The 17,176-nt window shown below is 47.4% G+C and overlaps 7 protein-coding genes across 7 annotated transcripts; 3 read left to right on the top strand and 4 right to left on the bottom strand.

Annotated features, from left to right (window-relative positions):
* Positions 1–773: 773 nt before the first annotated feature.
* On the bottom strand, positions 774–1,997 carry DEU56DRAFT_910924 (uncharacterized protein; the record flags this gene model as incomplete). Its single annotated transcript, XM_041357237.1, has 5 exons — positions 774–1,193; positions 1,252–1,464; positions 1,514–1,531; positions 1,586–1,705; positions 1,758–1,997. 5 exons carry the CDS (start codon positions 1,995–1,997, stop codon positions 774–776), a joined length of 1,011 nt encoding a protein of 336 aa, XP_041210305.1.
* A 122-nt stretch (positions 1,998–2,119) lies between these two features.
* Positions 2,120–2,609, top strand: DEU56DRAFT_910923 (uncharacterized protein; the record flags this gene model as incomplete). The annotated part of the gene is made up of 2 exons (XM_041357236.1): positions 2,120–2,153; positions 2,218–2,609. The coding sequence occupies 2 exons, from the start codon at positions 2,120–2,122 to the stop codon at positions 2,607–2,609; spliced, it is 426 nt and encodes a 141-aa protein (XP_041210304.1).
* Positions 2,610–3,226: 617 nt separating this feature from the next.
* DEU56DRAFT_733389 (uncharacterized protein) lies at positions 3,227–3,568 on the bottom strand (the record flags this gene model as incomplete). The annotated part of the gene is made up of 1 exon (XM_041348333.1): positions 3,227–3,568. The coding sequence occupies one exon, from the start codon at positions 3,566–3,568 to the stop codon at positions 3,227–3,229; it is 342 nt and encodes a 113-aa protein (XP_041210303.1).
* A 2,763-nt stretch (positions 3,569–6,331) lies between these two features.
* DEU56DRAFT_733376 (uncharacterized protein) lies at positions 6,332–7,784 on the bottom strand (the record flags this gene model as incomplete). The annotated part of the gene is made up of 5 exons (XM_041348331.1): positions 6,332–6,428; positions 6,483–6,821; positions 6,870–7,440; positions 7,488–7,551; positions 7,620–7,784. The coding sequence occupies 5 exons, from the start codon at positions 7,782–7,784 to the stop codon at positions 6,332–6,334; spliced, it is 1,236 nt and encodes a 411-aa protein (XP_041210302.1).
* A 959-nt stretch (positions 7,785–8,743) lies between these two features.
* On the top strand, positions 8,744–10,147 carry DEU56DRAFT_754576 (uncharacterized protein; the record flags this gene model as incomplete). Its single annotated transcript, XM_041349832.1, has 5 exons — positions 8,744–8,902; positions 9,144–9,374; positions 9,423–9,627; positions 9,750–9,889; positions 9,986–10,147. 5 exons carry the CDS (start codon positions 8,744–8,746, stop codon positions 10,145–10,147), a joined length of 897 nt encoding a protein of 298 aa, XP_041210301.1.
* A 1,507-nt stretch (positions 10,148–11,654) lies between these two features.
* On the top strand, positions 11,655–13,716 carry DEU56DRAFT_252167 (acid protease). Its single transcript, XM_041345303.1, has 5 exons — positions 11,655–12,405; positions 12,455–12,552; positions 12,613–13,081; positions 13,134–13,404; positions 13,454–13,716. The coding sequence occupies exons 1-5, from the start codon at positions 12,120–12,122 to the stop codon at positions 13,536–13,538; spliced, it is 1,209 nt and encodes a 402-aa protein (XP_041210300.1). The 5' UTR covers positions 11,655–12,119; the 3' UTR covers positions 13,539–13,716.
* Positions 13,717–13,921: 205 nt separating this feature from the next.
* Positions 13,922–16,460, bottom strand: DEU56DRAFT_979431 (cytochrome P450; the record flags this gene model as incomplete). The annotated part of the gene is made up of 15 exons (XM_041359744.1): positions 13,922–14,128; positions 14,191–14,306; positions 14,368–14,423; positions 14,480–14,554; positions 14,607–14,621; positions 14,681–14,705; positions 14,758–14,914; positions 14,971–15,026; positions 15,077–15,461; positions 15,512–15,647; positions 15,702–15,714; positions 15,776–15,835; positions 15,890–15,926; positions 15,976–16,076; positions 16,136–16,460. The coding sequence occupies 15 exons, from the start codon at positions 16,458–16,460 to the stop codon at positions 13,922–13,924; spliced, it is 1,764 nt and encodes a 587-aa protein (XP_041210299.1).
* Between the last annotated feature and the right edge of the window lie 716 nt (positions 16,461–17,176).

Raw genomic sequence — 17,176 nt, 5'->3', positions numbered from 1 at the left:
AATATAATAATAATAGTCACAATGCATATGATAAAAGTACATGACGACTCACGCTTTTTGACAGTTTCTTGAAGGATCGCTGTAAGTTCCTCCTGCTCTTTCCTTGATCTCTCCTTCTTTTCACACTTCCTCGTATGAGACAACAATCCTCGGGCTCATACCATCATGCCGCATATACCACATGAAACTTCTTCTGATGGGCGTTGCGAGTCCTTCGGCATCTCTAGATTTTACAACAAATAAAGGTGATATAGAACGATACGGATGTAGCGCAAGGTATATGGTTTCCGATATCATTGGGATATCATTTAAACTCAGCTAATATTAGTCTTAGGCACATTCGGATATGGATTCTGATCGTGATCACAATGCCCCTCGGGCGCATTATAACACGTGAGCATTTTGATGCCGCTAGGAATTTTCCGACAATGGCAGGGTGATGTGGGTGTGGTATGGGATAAATTGTGAGTACCTAACCCTAAACATTACAAGTTAACTAACACTACACTATTTTCAGCGCCAAGTCCATAAGCGTGTGGCTGTGGACACTTGGAGAGTACCTAGAAGATGAAGTTCAGTTACCCCGGCTCATTGATCCTGACTGGATTAATGATCAGTTAGCGATGACTACTGTGTCCATCGGTGTTGAAAAGACAAAGGTATGGGCGACTATCAATCTTGCCAAGGTATGTCAAATGCTTTTTCAACAAGATCAATTGATTGGGTGATGTTTATACACAGTAAAATGACTTATGCTACCAACAACGACTCACTCAAACTGCCATCTCATCAGCATCCATCTCTCCATCCATCTCTTTCTCGTGCCACCTCTGAAGTTCTTGCAAGTATTCCTCATCCTCCTTTATCAATGCACCCTGGGCTGTTTTCTCATAAAAGCCCGTCAGCCATTCAGTACCATCAAGGAATTTATCGTCAGTGTGGTCACAAGCCCAGACTGCAGATACCATAGATTTGAAGGGTACATTTTTCTTGTGCGACTTTGGCTTGTTGTCGTTCATCTTTGCTAGCGCTAGGTCAAAGACCTTCTTGCAGTGCTTCTGTGTGTTGTTTGTTCTGCGACGCTTGGTAGCCGGTGGTCGAGCAGTGTCATCTGCTGCATCCATATCAGGCTCATTGTGCTCCTTGTTCTTCTGCATATTGCACAAAGACAACCAGCACAGGAAGGCCACATACTGTACACCCAGGTGAGTGTGTGCCTCTATTAGCAGATATACCATGATGATGACTTACATCAACAGAACACCATTTTGAACCTTCAACATAAAACACCAACTTCACAAGCTTCGCTCTCTCCCACCTGGATAGCGTGTCTGCTGAAAGGTCCTCCTCGGAATCATAGGAAAGGATATTGGAGGCAAAGTCAGTATCTATCATGACAACAGCCCCTTTGTTCCCTGATTGAGTCTCATAGGCTGATGCAGCTTGACGGCGTGATTTTGTGACCTAAGATCATGTAAGTGACTGACATCTGATCATTAAATGAGACACTCACTGCTTGACGATGTGAACACTGTCACAGTCTATCTTTTCGTTCCAGAGCTTTGGCCGCCTTATTGTCGTTGACCTGTTCACTTGCTTGCTTGTGAATGTTTCGAAAGTACGTCTTCATGCACTCAGTGATGATAGCATGGTCGTAGTCTTCATCAGCAATCTCATGCTTGGCATTAGGATTCTCATGGCATGCCTTAACAACAATGTGAGTCTCATCGGTATCCATCAAATTGAATATTTCATACCTTCTCATTTTCCCATACCAGGTTAACTATCTCCTTGATGTACAGTGTGTTGACATTGTCATCAACGTTACCAAGCCAGTTCAGGTGCCATACTATCTTGGATGATACCGCCTTGTGAGGATCTCCATTGCCCAAAGGTTTGACAGCTCCCAACAGCTTTATGCGCTTTGATTTGCTGAGGCACAGATCAATATTACAGAGTTCAAAAAAGTAAGGGTGGATTATTGGCGGCACATGCATAGTAAGTCTATTGATTACCATATAGTCTGATTGACAAGCTTACTTTCAAGGCTGCATGCGAGTTTGATACATTTCTATTGTCAACTTTTTTCTTGTTTCTGTTGGTCTTCAAGAACTCCTCAATGGCTTCTTTGTTTACCTCAATGTGTGCCTTCAGTGAGTCGTTCAATTGTCGAAGCTCGTTATTGGAAAACAGCAGGTTCTGAGTGACATCCTTCAGGTTTTGCACTTCGGATACAAGACGGGCTACAGTTGAATTCAAGGAGGAGTAATCTATGGGGGTATCAAGATGGTTATGAGGTGTGCCACTATGATGTCCCATTTGACGCTGATGCATTGAATAGAACGGTTGGCCGCTGTAGTTCTGGGGCTGATTATGGCCATCTGTCCCGCCATGCTGCGTCACCAGACCCACAGACTGTCCTCGAGGCGATGTCTGGCTTCCAGAGAACGGTGTTGGAGTCCGACCTAGGTGCAGTGCAGCCAACTGTGGAGTTGCTGCAGCTCAGTAGGGATACAGCGGTATCATCCCCATCTCAGGTGAACTCAAATGCGAAGGGCCCGGGTTTGGGTGGACATCCTGCTGGTGATGCTGAAAGGATCCAGGCGTAGGCTACATCAGTAAATTCACACATTACTTAACTTCCTTTTTCGTAACTTGCCGCCGGGTAATTTCACCAAAAGGAGCGGACAAGTGACTCATAAGAAAGGTGACACCAACTTGCTGTCAGCTTGCCATAAGGCAATTTTAAGTTGAAAAAGTAGGTGCCAGCTCTTGGCTTTCACCTTTTCCAACTTTATTTTAGCTTTTCTGGCACTTATTCCTACATTGTAAGGAGTGCAATTGTGGAAATTAGCGATATTTATTACCCTTATTGTATACTTGTTCAAGCTTTTCAAGACTTATTTCACGCTTATTAATATAGAAATGACCAAAAACCACATTGCATTTCGAGCGACAAGTATATTAAGCTAGAGAAAAAGGCGAGAAAGCGGTATGGAAGTACTGATAAGTAGCGAAAAATAGAACTATTACGAGGTGTGTCAGCAGCGGCAATAACTCGGGAGATGCCAGTGGGCAACAGCGAACAAATGAGTGGGGAGCGGAGACAACAGGATGAACTTGCATAGCGAGAGGGAGCAGCAGTAAGGGTAGTGGTACTGGTACTAGTGCGTGACTCTACAAAACAGAAAGTAGCATCAAAAATTGTCAGTTGTGAGACACTATACTACGACAGAAAAAGACAGTACCAGTTATCGAAAATGAGCGCACGCTCATCGTCAGAATCATCAACCAGAATGGGGGCCGCGCGGCACCTCTTCGAAGCGATTTCCTTCGCACATTCCCAGATGTCCTGGAGGACCGACTCGTCGAGGCAATTGATTGACTTCATGTAGCCCCTTGTCGCCACACCATAGTTGGTGTCCGAAAAGGCTCCTTGAGCGGTGCTGGTCTTGCCCAAGGCTTTGTTCAGCTTGTGGGGGATCTGGACAGCTTTACCTTTGCTGTTGATTTTCAGGTCGCTGACGAGCATGTCCTCAAGCCTGAAAAGCTTGAGGGTGCGTTCCATCTGAAACACGAGAAGAAAAAAATCAATTGAGATATGATGAGAGACTGAATATACATGCCGCCGCAGTGACCAGACTAAGAGCACCCTTCGCATGTGTGACCGTTCTGTGGCTATCGAGAGCGCCCCCAGTAGCAACCCTGTGCTGTACAAGGACTTGAATAAGGAGGTCAGACTGGAAGGGTTTCTTGAATTGGCTGTCCTCTGTGATGCTCCCATATAAGAACCCGAGCTTGAAGAGTAAGTTGTTCGCGAAATCCTTGCGGTCTCTGTTGGTCTTGACATCATCCTGTAATGACATGAAATGTGTAAGTACTGTGACAGCAGTAAGGCCAATGCCATGGCACCACTCTGCTACCCGCTGGGTGGCCTAAGAAAAAACGAAGATGATCAGATACGAATCGTGTCAAAAAATCACTTACTAAAGCCATAACAGGTCCGTTAACAGTGACCGTGTGCGGTATGTTCTCATATACTGCATTCCAGGTGTCCTGCATAGTAGCGCAGATGTTTGTCTCGTGATGACCCCAGACTTCATCTTGGTCTCCAATCACGGAAATGAGAGTAGGGATGAATACCGAGCTCCATTTATTCACCACCAGATAACCTCCAGGAAGGTTTTTGACCCCGTAAGCAGAACAGGGGAGGATCTCCGCCTCTACAAGGTTCGACGTGGCACCAGAATTATACTCGAGATGCTGGAAAGACTGCGAGTGTGTGCGATGGAAGACTTTGTCCACTTTGCCACGGGAGTTTTGTGTTTGACGCTGACATTAGTCTACATAATTCGTAGTCAGTATTATTTTAAACATTAATAAAAGAAGGATACTACCGTGGAAGTGACCCGCAGGGATACTGGCTTGGGTTCAGTCTTAACCACGGGCTGGACAATTGATGAAATTCAAAAAGGATTCATCACGTGATTGGACGTTCTCTTGGCTGTGACGCTGTTGTCCTATAGCGTCCTATCCGTCATCCTTCTCTTGTATTCCCTTCATGAACGGTTTTCACAAAGTCAGCTTTTGTCAGAGCTAGGCTCGTTTACTCTACCACTGACTTCAACGCTGGCGACAATTGCAGCTACACGCCCACATGTCATTCTCTTCTTTCTGTACTTATCCAACGCAGACACAGAATACCTCGTTGATTGGGTGGTTCTTATCAAAGAACGTCGCTCGATCCACCACAAGCTTTCCTTAAGCTTCATCCCTTCACTCCCTGCCCGCTTGTTTCGCCCTAGGCTGCAACACAATTGCAACTACTCACTCAAGGGCGTCGCTGAAACTTAGTTCGAGGACGGCTTCGCAGTAAGGATTTAGACTGCAGCGGGGGTATCATATAATAGTGAACGGTGAATGGTTCATTGTTGGTAGCCTTTCGCTGTTCATTGTCATGATATCATTTGAGGGATAGACATGCACACTTAGTTGTGCGTACACTGGTATAGTGAATCCCTGATCATACAGACCCTCTTCTGAGAATGCGATGGAGATCGACGTATCGGAGATTCCGTGCAACCTTGCGTTTGCGTCACTTCGAGTGGTGATGGAACATATGACGCTCCAAACACCACTTTAATAAATTGCGCGACACAACATCGAGTGCGCGATACACAATCATTGAGCGCGCGATACAACATTGAGTGCGCGATACAACATATCAAAGTGTTCAACACAACACAGCCCACAAGTGTCATGTTCCAAATCTTAGTACTAACCTGTATCACAGCAGGAAGAGTTTGGTCAGGGTAGCAAGGTATAGGCAATGGAAGCTTCATAATTATTGTACTAAAAAGATACAAGTAAGTAGATGGCAGTAGGGCACGAGGGATCGGACGCGGTATTCGCGTCGCCGATAAAATAACCCTGAGACCAGAGATGAATACGGGGAGGGGCAGATGGGCTATCAGGGTCGTGGGATACCACGCAAAGATTACATTGGATGGCTGGGGCTCTGCAAAGTGAGGCAGCATGGTGTCATGATGGTGACGAGGATGGGCCGAGTATGTCATGCTCGGAAATGCTGGTGTCCCAAAATCCGTGAATTTAATCCAGTCGCCATCGAGTTACGGTCCATAGAAAGCCGTTCCTATGAAGATTTGGCGCTGCAGCAAGGCGGGAGAGATTAGAAAATACGAGAAACTGTTTGTGTACACTGTAACTGGCTCCGAGTCGCTTCGGGAAATTGGCGCAAGGCTCGGCAAGTCCCGCAGAGTAAACTTCCTGAATCCTGACTTACTCGACTTTAACACAATGACACTAGTCTGGATGAGCTCAGGCTGGTGTCTCTTCTGATAACATATCAGTGTCTCTTGGGTACTCGTTTCACCGGCAGCATGCGCATAACAATCCGTTCAAAGAGGTTCGGAACAGGTGCAAGTCCTTGAGCCGTGGGCCGTCGGACCAACAGTTCGGTTCCACATATCGGTATCCCAGACCATATAGAAGGAAGACAGTCGTTCCTTCTTGATTCATATCGGACGCGTAGCTACAAAAAGTGTCTTGACAAATTGTATCGTGCACCCAGTAGTGTAGTGTATCGCACTGATCTGTTGTTGTGTGTCGCGCATTCCCTTGTGTATCGCGCACTTGGTGTTATGTATCGCGCACATGGTGTTGTATCGCGCAATTTATTAAAGTGGTGTTTGGAGCGTCATAGGAACATGGACTTCGTTTCAATATCTATGATTCGTGTCTCTAATTGCAAGGGGGTATACGCGAGATTCTTGTTCGCTCCGTGTGTTAATAGAATTCCGAGCTGTTGCAATCACCAGTCAATCTTCTTGTGAGATTTACCCCGACCCCCAAAGCCCCACCCAATCTGATGCGCTAGCTTGATCGCGACGCCAACGTCGGACGCAAATCTACCAATACATCATAAGATAAGGTGTTAATTTATGTCAAGATGATACACTCACGCCCAAACAGTCGCCGGGTTCTTTTGGAATTGCCGTCCAACCAGGATGACATCCGCTTGACCTTTGTCAAGCACTTCTTGGGCGATCTTTCCATCGGTAATTGAGCCGACAGACCCGACAACAAGCTTATCCCCAACAGCTTGTTTGACTGCCTGTGCGAACGGCGCTTGGTAAGCTGGGCCGAGTTTCATGATGGCTTTTGGGTGACTGCCGCCGCTGGAGACGTCGAGGAAGTCAACACCATGCTCGGCAAGGATACCCGCAAGTTTGACGGTATCCTCGGAACGCCAGGATGGTTCATGTGGAAGGGCTTCTTCGAGCCATTCAGTCGCAGATACCCTATGAAGCATCAGATCAAGCAAGAACATCTTATAGACTCGGAAATACCTCAGGAAGAGTGGCATGTCTTCAGGGATGACGTCGCGGATAGCATCCACGACCTCAAGAGTTAAACGAATGCGGTTCTCGAAGCTTCCACCATATTCGTCCGTGCGTGTGTTGCTGACGGGACTCAAGAAAGAGAACAGCAGATAACCATGTGCGTTGTGGATTTCAATGACGTCAATGCCAGCTTTCAACGCTCTCTTCGTAGAATCTACAAATGCGACGATGACCGCCTTAATCTGCGCCTTCGATAGCTCCTTAGGCACAGGGAAGGCTTCGTGGTAAGGAACCGTAGAAGGCCCCCATACGTTGTCTGGCCATCCGCCTACGCTCTCAGTTGCTGCAAGACCCATGGACAACCACGGCGCAACCGTGGATGCTTTCCGGCCGGCATGGGCAAGCTGAATGCCAACTTTTTGGTTTTGTGAATGGGCAAACTCGACTATCTTGCGGAGTGGCTCTATTTGGCTGTCTTTCCAGAGTCCTGAGTCGTCAGGGGTGATACGACCCTCTGGGAGGACCGCGGTGGCTTCAATTATAGAAAGGCCAGGACCCCGCGTGAAGATGCCGCCCACTAAATACTGTGAGTACTTCTATAATGGTCGAGATTCATAAACTTACGGTGCGCCATATGCCAGGACGTGAGATGACCGTCGTCTGCAGAGTATTGACACAGTGGAGATAACTGCATGAAATTGGGATGGGACGTCAGGAGAGCCCATTATCACGTCGACGATCAATATGACGACTCACGAAGATACGATTATGAAATGTTGTTCCTCTAATCTTGATGGGCTGGAACAATTTTGGTATAGGTGTTCCATCAGGCTGGGGGTCGAATGCTGTGCCTGCAGCAGGGACCTGCGCAGGGGTGAAGTATGGGATAGCGGGCGCGGGCTTGTTTGCTGGAGGCTGCATGTCGAGGGGTAAATAATGAAGTGTGTGGAACACCTTGAACTCCAGGGTATATTTATACCAAGTGGCATGATTGTGTGTCAGGCTGACATCGCAATCCCACTGTGTTATTCAGCACATTCCCGACATATCAGCGAAATTCAAACAGTTGGTCCTTCTGTTCCGTTTTTACCTGTATAACAAAGATTATGTTGACCGTACAACCCGTATATATAAATAGTGGTCACGCGGCCACTAATGTATTACCCATGGACCGTCAACGTGGTCAGCTGGTGCACATAAGCAGGTGTCACTGGAGTCTGACGCAGCCGAACCCCGCTACGTTTTCTTAGTGAGATGCAACGGCAAGTATGCTGACGATAACGGGGATCATCAGGAATAACATATGATGAAGTGGTGGCTATCGAATAACTACCCGTCCTTGCCAGGTGAACTTGGATGTCAAACTAATAGAATTGAATACTGCATACCAGATACATGACTCCCATTCTTCAACTACGTTTCTTTCTACCAGCCCGGAGGCAAGCCGAGGCCACGGTCATCGGGGAGACGACACTCCACAAAGGAGGTCAAGTAGCAAAAAATTTGTAAGAACCAGCCCAAGAGTAGTCTGAATCGAGTTTCGCGATCCACGAAGGATACGCGAGCCACGAAGTGAACTCAAGGACAAGCCAGTACCATTGCGCACATCCATCATACGCAAGGAGAACTACAACATGGTAGTGTATAGTTGTCTCCAGCCGTAACCGGTTATTCATGGGGCTCTTGCAACAGGCAATCCTAGGCTAGCCAGAAGCGTTAGGTACCATGGCAGAGTACATGTAATGTAGTCTGAATTTGTACCAGCTCTCAGGTTCCGATAGATCCCAAAGGTGGTGAAAGAACCCCATATAGTGATGTACCGCGGCAGTAGCACAGAGACTGGAGCCCAAACTGACTAGTCATCTAGCACAGATTTGTCAATGTCCCTGAGGCGCCATGTTGACAGGCGCACGCGCGATAGGACTGCCATACAATGGATACGAGTTTGCCCGATCCCCGCGACGCTTCCAAAGCTTTCATTCTCGCCCTCCTCTGCTGCAACAGGATCTTGGGGGTGTGAAAATGAAGCTGCTTTTCTGGTACGTCGCGCAGCTGATTACAGCCAGGCTCTGCTAGAGCCGATCGAGGGGGATTGAAATACTCAGACCTTAGCCCGCTCAAAAATGTGGATGCATGAAGCAACCTGTACGTGATGAGCACTCGTGGCTTTCGAGCTGGTTGACGAAAAGAATCGTTTCCACGTCCGCTTTCAACGTCTAACACATTCAAACTCAGCGCCATTTGAATTTTGAACCAATGTTGAATTGACACAGATCAAAGTTACTTGGTCCTCCCGCCCACGGCAACCTCACACTATCCACAGGGGGCTGCACGACCAGCTCAGGTGACTCTCGCATAACCTATGAACGGGACCTCCTTCATATCGAATACCGATCACCCAAACCTATCAAGGCTTGCGAAAAATGGTTGGACGCGACTGATATCGACACCATCAAAACAGTCGAAATATTCATCAGGGCAAGCGCTGATTTGGCTGAATTTCGACAAAATGTAAGAGACAGTTAATAAAATATATCTATACTTACCACTGACGAGCAGGCACTTCGTCAACCTGGCCGCATCAGTCATGCCATGAACATTTCACAACTGAGCATATTTCTCACGATCGAGGGTGCAGCAGCAGAACTGACAGGATGTAAACGATCGCCGTTTCATCATGTGTCAATGGAACATGGCGTGGCCTTGGATACCGACGGCTTGTCCTTTCCTGGCAATAAACGCGACTTTGTCCTTGCTGTCAGAAGTACCTCCAACCTCAAGGCCACTGGCTAGCCGTCGAGGATGAGGTCAAGTAGAGGCAGACTCACAGCTTTCTTGAAGTCAGACCCAACTTCAAGGACAGTTCTAATATGAACAACACCGCAGTCTTCAATATCGCACGACCGTTCCAGCTTTATGTTTTGTGCTTCTTCATTCGCGACCACAAATTATCCCTTAATTGGTACGACCGCCGAGGGATAATCCTTTCCGACGACTATGACATGGACGACAATCTTGAAATCCTCGTCAGTGTAGTCCTTCAGCTCACCACCCACACGACTACCTATCAGCTCGGACATGACGAGACGGCTTGCCTGCTTGATTGACATTCGTATTTCCAGCATGAGTATCCCTCCTTCCTTGCCTCCATGGGTGTAAACGATCCGCGTTGGTGGAAAATATCAACGGGCCCCCCCATATGGTCTTCTTTGTCTTTACTGGCTCGCGGTACTGCCACATGGCAAGCCGCATCGCTTCAGGACAACAATGATGTTGTCTTTTGAGCCCCATGGAGGTCCCAGACTGAACGAAACGAATCCGATGTCAATGGTCATATCAAGTCGTGTCTCAACGGCGCTGCCGAACTCAGTGTTGGAGATGACGTCAGTATTTCCGTAGCAAGGGAGACGAACAGTGTTATCACAGTCAGCACACTTCGTTTTCTCATACTTAGTTGGAATAACATCCGGATTGATATTATCTGCGGCACATATGCGCTGCCTGAGATGATTGTTCAGAACCTGATGCGGCTGCGCGGTAAAGTTGGTTGAGTTAGACAAGGTTTGTTCACAAGCAGATTAAATTCGTTCTTGCTAACGACGGTGCCCTGCGCAACGTTCCATAGATTGCAGATAATGGTCATGAGCGCACACTAATAGATACCATCGATAAATCTTGATATTTGAGCGACCTTCTAGTGGATGACTATAATCGGACGTTCAATGCTGTTCTACCACCTGCGCATGCGTAGTATGGGCAATGATGAAGTAATAATCTATGGTGCATCAGAGATGGGAAGAGGGCTGAGTGAGAAAGAGATTTAGAGTGCACTGGAGTTCTACAGCAAGTCCTGCATCAGTTGACCATTGCCACCTTGCATTCGCCTTGAAATAAGGCTTTCCGATGATGTTACGGCCCCCTCGTAGATCTGCACGCTATTAAAAGCATTATTTCACACATAACTTCATGATCATGAAGATGTCGATGTCGATGGATTCGAGGAGAGGACTCATCTCGAATTAATGTCCGCGTGCACTGCAGCCAAATATTAATAATGATCGAGGACACCTGGCCGATGATGTTGATAATTGCTGAGCTCGGAGCCCTTGTATTCAACTCCAACGGCCCATGATCCGCCAAGTCCGGTATTCAGCATTACGTAATGATGATGGTTGTTGTTGATCCATCCTTTGACGCTGACTCACTTGTTTCAAGTCCATCAGGATGACTCGGATCTGTGGCACTGTCAGCTGCACCGTCGCTCACCCAATCGAGTTCCGTTCAATTGAGCCCAATTGGTTTCTCCCAACAGCCCTCGGTTCATAATAAGCTTAACCCCCATCGCTACCAAAAACAGCTTGTTAACGGATCATACTAACTGCACACCCAGCTTGACAATGATAGGTTTCCTACGACCAACAAAAAATAGCAGTCATCATGAACAGTGCGTTGTCCAGCCTCGTTCAACGTTCAACACTCCGTGGTGATTATGAGCAGTGCACGGACAGTCTCTCGATCACCGCATAAGCGGCAACGTGACTGTATGAACATCATGATGGCATCCGGCTTTCTTCTGTACTGCCAGGCATAACGTGCATGCCACGTTAGGCCCCCAGCTGAAGATCATGGCATCAGTGATTTCGACTGTCTCGGGGGCGGTACCGGCTATGTATGTGGTTCTTCATGGTGTGTTTTCAGTAACACTGGGTTTATTTACAATGAGACTGAAGAAATATCAGCCCTGACGCTGGGAAATATTGTCATGTCATAGTTAGCAGAAGACAAATTTAGGGTTCTCTGCAAACTTCGTGTGATACGCGAGATGCTATATCCTTTGCACTGATTTCTGGCTAAAACGTGGTAGGCAACGTAATTGATTGTGATGGCAAACCGAGATACCATGATGCTCACAGTCCACAGGCAGTAAATCCTCTGGGCGTCTGTTGACTCATAGTTGTCGAAATTAGGTTTGGGCTGTCTGATTTTGATTAAAATGAATCATTTTCAAGTGATGACGACGTGCAGCAATGTTGAAATCGGAGAGGAATTTCCACAGGAAAGCTTTCATCAATCACTTGGCATCTTGTCACCCCATAGGATGGGACGGTCATACAGGCAATCCCGTGCCCTACACTACTCAAGACTGTGGGTATCGCATGATTCAGTTGGAGGACATATATAAAGTCTTTACATCGACAATTGGAGCCTCACTTCCAGTCGATCTGATTCTTCACTCAGTTCCTTCATCTTTTCGACATGCTCAACTCTAATGCTCTCCTTTCTATTGTCCTCATTGCGATTTCCGCTGTGGACGCAACTCCCCTGCGCCGTGAGCCTGCGTCGACCCTCGGCTTCACCCATAGGGTGAACGCCAGGGTTGCTAATGCCAACATCGCTTCTGTTGACAGGGCTCGTGCTCAGGCAATGCAGCACACTGGTTCCGAGTCCATGAGCAAGCGTGCTGGCAGCTCCTCTGTCAGTATCACTAATGCCGCCACGGTTTACACTGCCCAGGTTGGTGTGGGCAGCCCGGCAACTCAGTGTAAGACTCGCCATCGACTCTCATAGTCTCTGACTAAAAGAATTCTCAGATACGCTCCTCATTGACACGGGCAGCTCCAACACTTGGGTGGGTGCAAGCACCCCATACAAACGCACCGATACTAGTGTAGACACTGGTCACTCTGTCGTATGTCTTTTCTTTTCACATCCTCTGCTTATAAAAATGTTGCTCATAACAACTCTTTAGTCCGTCGCTTATGGCTCCGGCAGTTTCTCCGGAGAGGAATTCTTGGACACAGTTACTCTCAGTTCTGGCTTGGTCATTACCGGCCAATCTATTGGGGTCGCGAGCAGTACGCAGGGCTTTAATGGTGTCGATGGAATTCTTGGTGTCGGGCCAACTGACCTGACGGTGGGCACCGTGTCCAATACTGGTGCGGTCCCCACTGTCATCGACAACCTCTACAGCAAAGGTACCATTGGTACCGATGCTCTCGGAGTCTACTTTGCTCCTGGTAGCGCTGGCGAGCTCACTTTTGGTGGCTCCGACAGCTCGAAGACAACGAGCTCAGTGAACTACGTCCCTCTCACGACTACGTCACCATCCAGCTTTTACTGGGGTATCGACCAATCGATTACCTACGGTAGCTCTACCATTTTGTCAACAACTGCTGGTATCGTTGACACTGGAACGACCCTCATTCTCATTGCCACTGGTATGACGAGTTACTCATAAACGGGTCATTCAAACTGACTGGAAAATACTAGATGCATTCAACAAGTACCAGTCTGCTACTGGTGCCACGTTGGATAGCAACACTGGACTCTTGATGATCACCTCTGATCAGTACGCCAACCTGCAAACTTTGAACTTCAACATTGGCGGTACTACCTACGGCCTCACCGCCAACGGCCAAATCTGGCCCCGTTCCCTAAACACCGACCTCGGTGGTAACAGCAACAGCATCTACCTTGTCGTTAATGACATCGGTTCCAACTCTGGCACTGGCCTCGACTTCATCAACGGTTACTCATTCCTGTGTGTATTCAAGTGATCTTGTTTGGTATCAAGCTGACCTGCCCTACAGACAACGCTTCTACTCTGTCTACGACACCACCAACCGCCAAGTTGGCTTGGCAACTACTTCGTCTACAAATGCGGTCTCCAACTAAAATAACCATGTATTGATCTAGCGCCCATACACACGATGTGAATATTGATATTAGATGTGGGTGTTGGTCGGTTGGGACGATAGGGGTACATAGAGCAGGGGTCTTTTTTTGTATCTATATAACTTAGTGCGCGTCAGTCGAAATGTGTCCAAAATTCATTATTTCTCAATGTTTCCAAGCTTGCCGATAATGATGTTTATAGTTCGAACCAACCAACTTTGTTCATGTGAAAACTTGGATGAAGACAATACTGGAAGTAATATGACATGTCGATGTTACCTTTGTCTATAGCAGTAAAGTAAAGTCATATTCTAGTTAATGACTTCGATGTCATCTACTGCTTCCATCTTAACCCACATACCACCCTACGAGGTGGAACCCAGTTAGATGGCTGGAAAGTATACCAGAGTGAGACTTGCCTTGGCGTAAAGTGTCAAGTGGTTTCTTGGCCTGAATCGCTCGATTGCCTGCCGACCATCTTTCTCGGCCCACCACGCAGGTGGGCACATTGCGGGCTCAGGGGACAGTGTAATGGTGGAAAAGTTTTGCAGCAAACGAATGAGCATGAACGACATTTCGTTGTAGGCAAACTGAGGTACGAAATAGGGTATGAGATGGATGGCGATAGTGGATAACGTCACGAGCGACGTACTTGTTGCCCCAAGCAGATTCTTGGTCCCGCGTTAAACGGGAGGAAAATGAAGGGATTTGGAATCAGGTATTTCTGTACGCGCTCGTCGAGCCATCTATCCGGATCGAACTCCAACGCTAGAACACGGGGTCCGAATGAATCGATGTTTTATACGTAGACAAAATTCAAGCTCTTTACCATCTGGACCCCATAGATCTGTTCTCCTGTGCATAAGAAACACTGAATAGTTGATCCTAAAATTGTTCAAGTGGTCATGCGATGAACCTGAACGATCGAATAAAATGCATACACGACTCCCCCCGGGACAAACAGTGGCTTCTTCCCAGGTTCCGGGGATGTCCATGTGGTGTCATGTATGGTTTCCCTGGAAGCTTGTGGCTCAAGTCTAGCATCGTTGGCATAGCTTAAGAACGTACCTCACATCAAAGGGGCTAGGATGTTGTGATACGATGACACATTAATATGTCTGAAATCAAATTCAATCACTTACACAGCAGGAAAAAGGCGCATTGTTTCTAAAACAGGCTAGTAGCATCCCCACGAGCAACAAGAAACGAGAGTATGCACCATTGAGAACGGCCTGGATGAACTTGATCCCTTTGATATCATCATATGTGGGCATGCGAGTCAGCCCAACTTTCGATATGATTTCCTCCCTAAGCCGAGTGAGGATCTCTGGATGCATTGCAAGTAAGTAAATAGCCGAAGTCAATGTTGAGGCTGTCTATCAAGTTATCATTCGTTACTGACCAGGATGACTCAAAGTAGTTGCAAGCTTACTGTATCTCTCCCGGCAATTAATATATTCAAGGCCTCATCTTTGATGATCTTGAAGTCTAAAAGAATATTTCAGCAGCAGCAATTTCGAGGTAACGCGCGATCTTACCAGACGTCAGATTTACGAGATGGTCTACAAGCGTTTGGTCATCCGCATTTTCATTTGTGTCTAGGTTGGCAGCCGTGCTATGCTTCTGCAGAGCATCTTCGAGGATTGGATCTAAAAATTCGTTTACCACTTTCATATGCTGTGTGGTGCTGTCAGCAAGAATCTCAGTAAGTGGCCAGGTCGGCCCGATAATGATGCGACGACAAATTGCCTGCTGAGCTCGAGAGAAAGCATCTGCGAAGGCCGCGGCGGCGTTATTTTCTTGAGTAGAATTTGTAGATTCTGTCGTATTACAGGGGAAAGGGAGTTCGGCAGAGAGTGAACCAATACAGTGTCCAAATAGGAACTCCGATGCAGAGTCAAGCGTAAATCTGGAGATGAGATCCTGTGGTAGGTTTTAACAAAAGATGTCAAAATGCCAGCTTGAAGTACTACTTGGAAGTCAATTGCCAAGCCCACTCTGAAACGTTTCTTCGCCAAAGCGATAGCATGATCTGCATGACGGTCAAAGATATCAAAATGACTGATCCGATCATGAGTGAAGAAAGGCCGTGTCATGGTTCGGTGAAGCCTAGAAGTACACCTAAGGTTCCCTATCAGGGCGATCTTCAAATGCATGGCTCACTTCCATGTTTCACCTGGTGGCACAGCCAATCTATCAATCAGTCACAAATATATGTCTCTCCGATACACACTTACCATCCGAGTTAAATACGCCTGTTCCAAGGACGGAGTCAGCTGCTCTTCTGAACTTTGCACCTGCATCGAGTTGCATGTCGTCACATGTAAATAGGCAGCATTTATAGGACATACCTTTGACGTAGTTATCAAAATCAGTTGCAAGAATGGCCTACATGGAGCTTCGTTATATTCATCTTTGAGTATAAATTGGAGCTTACCTTTATGTGTTGGGGCTCCGTGGTCAGGATGTCGTCCTCCCAAAAAAGCCGAAAATTAACAGTCGGCCCAAGTTCCTCGATCTCGTCCAGCATAGGTCGTCCTGGACAGAATTTATTTCTGTAAAGCACGAACATGAAATGCATGGAGCGGGGGCTTTACCAAGATATTCGTTCTCGGACCTCAGAATTATGTTCACTACCTTATCCAGATTTCCAGGCCATTTGCCCCGGACGCGGGGAATGAGTCTGGCACCGAGTCGACCGGCCTTTCGTCGCTGCAACATCTCATCCGCAAGAACAAAAGCTGCAAACCCTAGAGGCGCTGCACTCAAAACCACCACAGACAAATGCCATGGGGAGACTCGAAAGCCCTGCAGAGAGGCCAGACGCACTATGATAATGACGGAGGAAGCGACTGGGAAAATGATAGAAAGCAAACCCCGAGTGAGGTAGGCCACGCCAGGACTGACCCAAGAAAGTGGCATAGCTTGGATGTTACTAGTTGGTGACTCAGATGTGGCAGCAGTTCTCGAAGCACTAGAAGACGATACAAGGAGCTAAGATGCAACTGATAGCGTAGTTGCAAGAATGCCGGGTCCACAACGGCCCCTAGGCTTTTGTAAGTTCCCTAAAAGTCACACAGTGACAAGGCCGCGATTCGTGGGAGATGGCCCACAGTAACGTCAATGTCCAGCGCACGAACGACTTATCTTATTGGCAAATCAACTGATACGTGGTACCAAGACGACGAATTCGGCGGGCAGAAACGTCGAGGGAGACGGCATGGTGCTGCAAACCTTGTGCAAACCTAAAGTCAAATCGTACGATGACAGTAATCTGGCCAAAACCCTGACTTGAAGTCAGAGAGTGGCAAGCTGGATGTTAGGGTCAATACTAATCAATAGGCCTGGAGAGTCTACACTCGTACATTTCACAGCCACGGTTAAAGCCCAAGGAAAGGGGGACTTTAAGGGGGACTCCAAATCGGCACCTGAAAGGAGGTCAGACTGGGGGAAATTGTCCGTTCGTAAATTAATTTCCAGAATGTCAGGATCTTAACCCATGCTACTCAGGGCTTGCACGTGCGCGGTATCTGCGCCCGATCGACTGCCCTTGCGAGGAGGTGGCCGTTGGGACCGGTATGTATCGCTTAATGCTTTAGACAGAGGAAATAGAGCGGCGATCTGCTTGTGGTACTTCG

Source organism: Suillus clintonianus (assembly GCF_016758775.1).
Source record: "Suillus clintonianus strain FC179 chromosome Unknown DEU56scaffold_22, whole genome shotgun sequence".
NCBI classification, from domain to species: domain Eukaryota; kingdom Fungi; phylum Basidiomycota; class Agaricomycetes; order Boletales; family Suillaceae; genus Suillus; species Suillus clintonianus.
The sequence above is the reverse complement of the archived record's forward strand: the minus strand, read 5'-3'. Positions and strand labels throughout refer to the sequence as shown.

Excerpts from the sequence above, each read along its gene's own strand:
- DEU56DRAFT_252167 (XM_041345303.1), top strand. The coding sequence starts at position 12,120 with ATGCTCAACTCTAATGCTCTCCTTTCTATTGTCCTCATTGCGATTTCC. Across the intron at positions 12,406-12,454 it reads GGGCAGCCCGGCAACTCAGT|ATACGCTCCTCATTGACACG; the intron begins GTAAGACTCGCC and ends AAGAATTCTCAG. Across the intron at positions 12,553-12,612 it reads TAGACACTGGTCACTCTGTC|TCCGTCGCTTATGGCTCCGG; the intron begins GTATGTCTTTTC and ends ACAACTCTTTAG.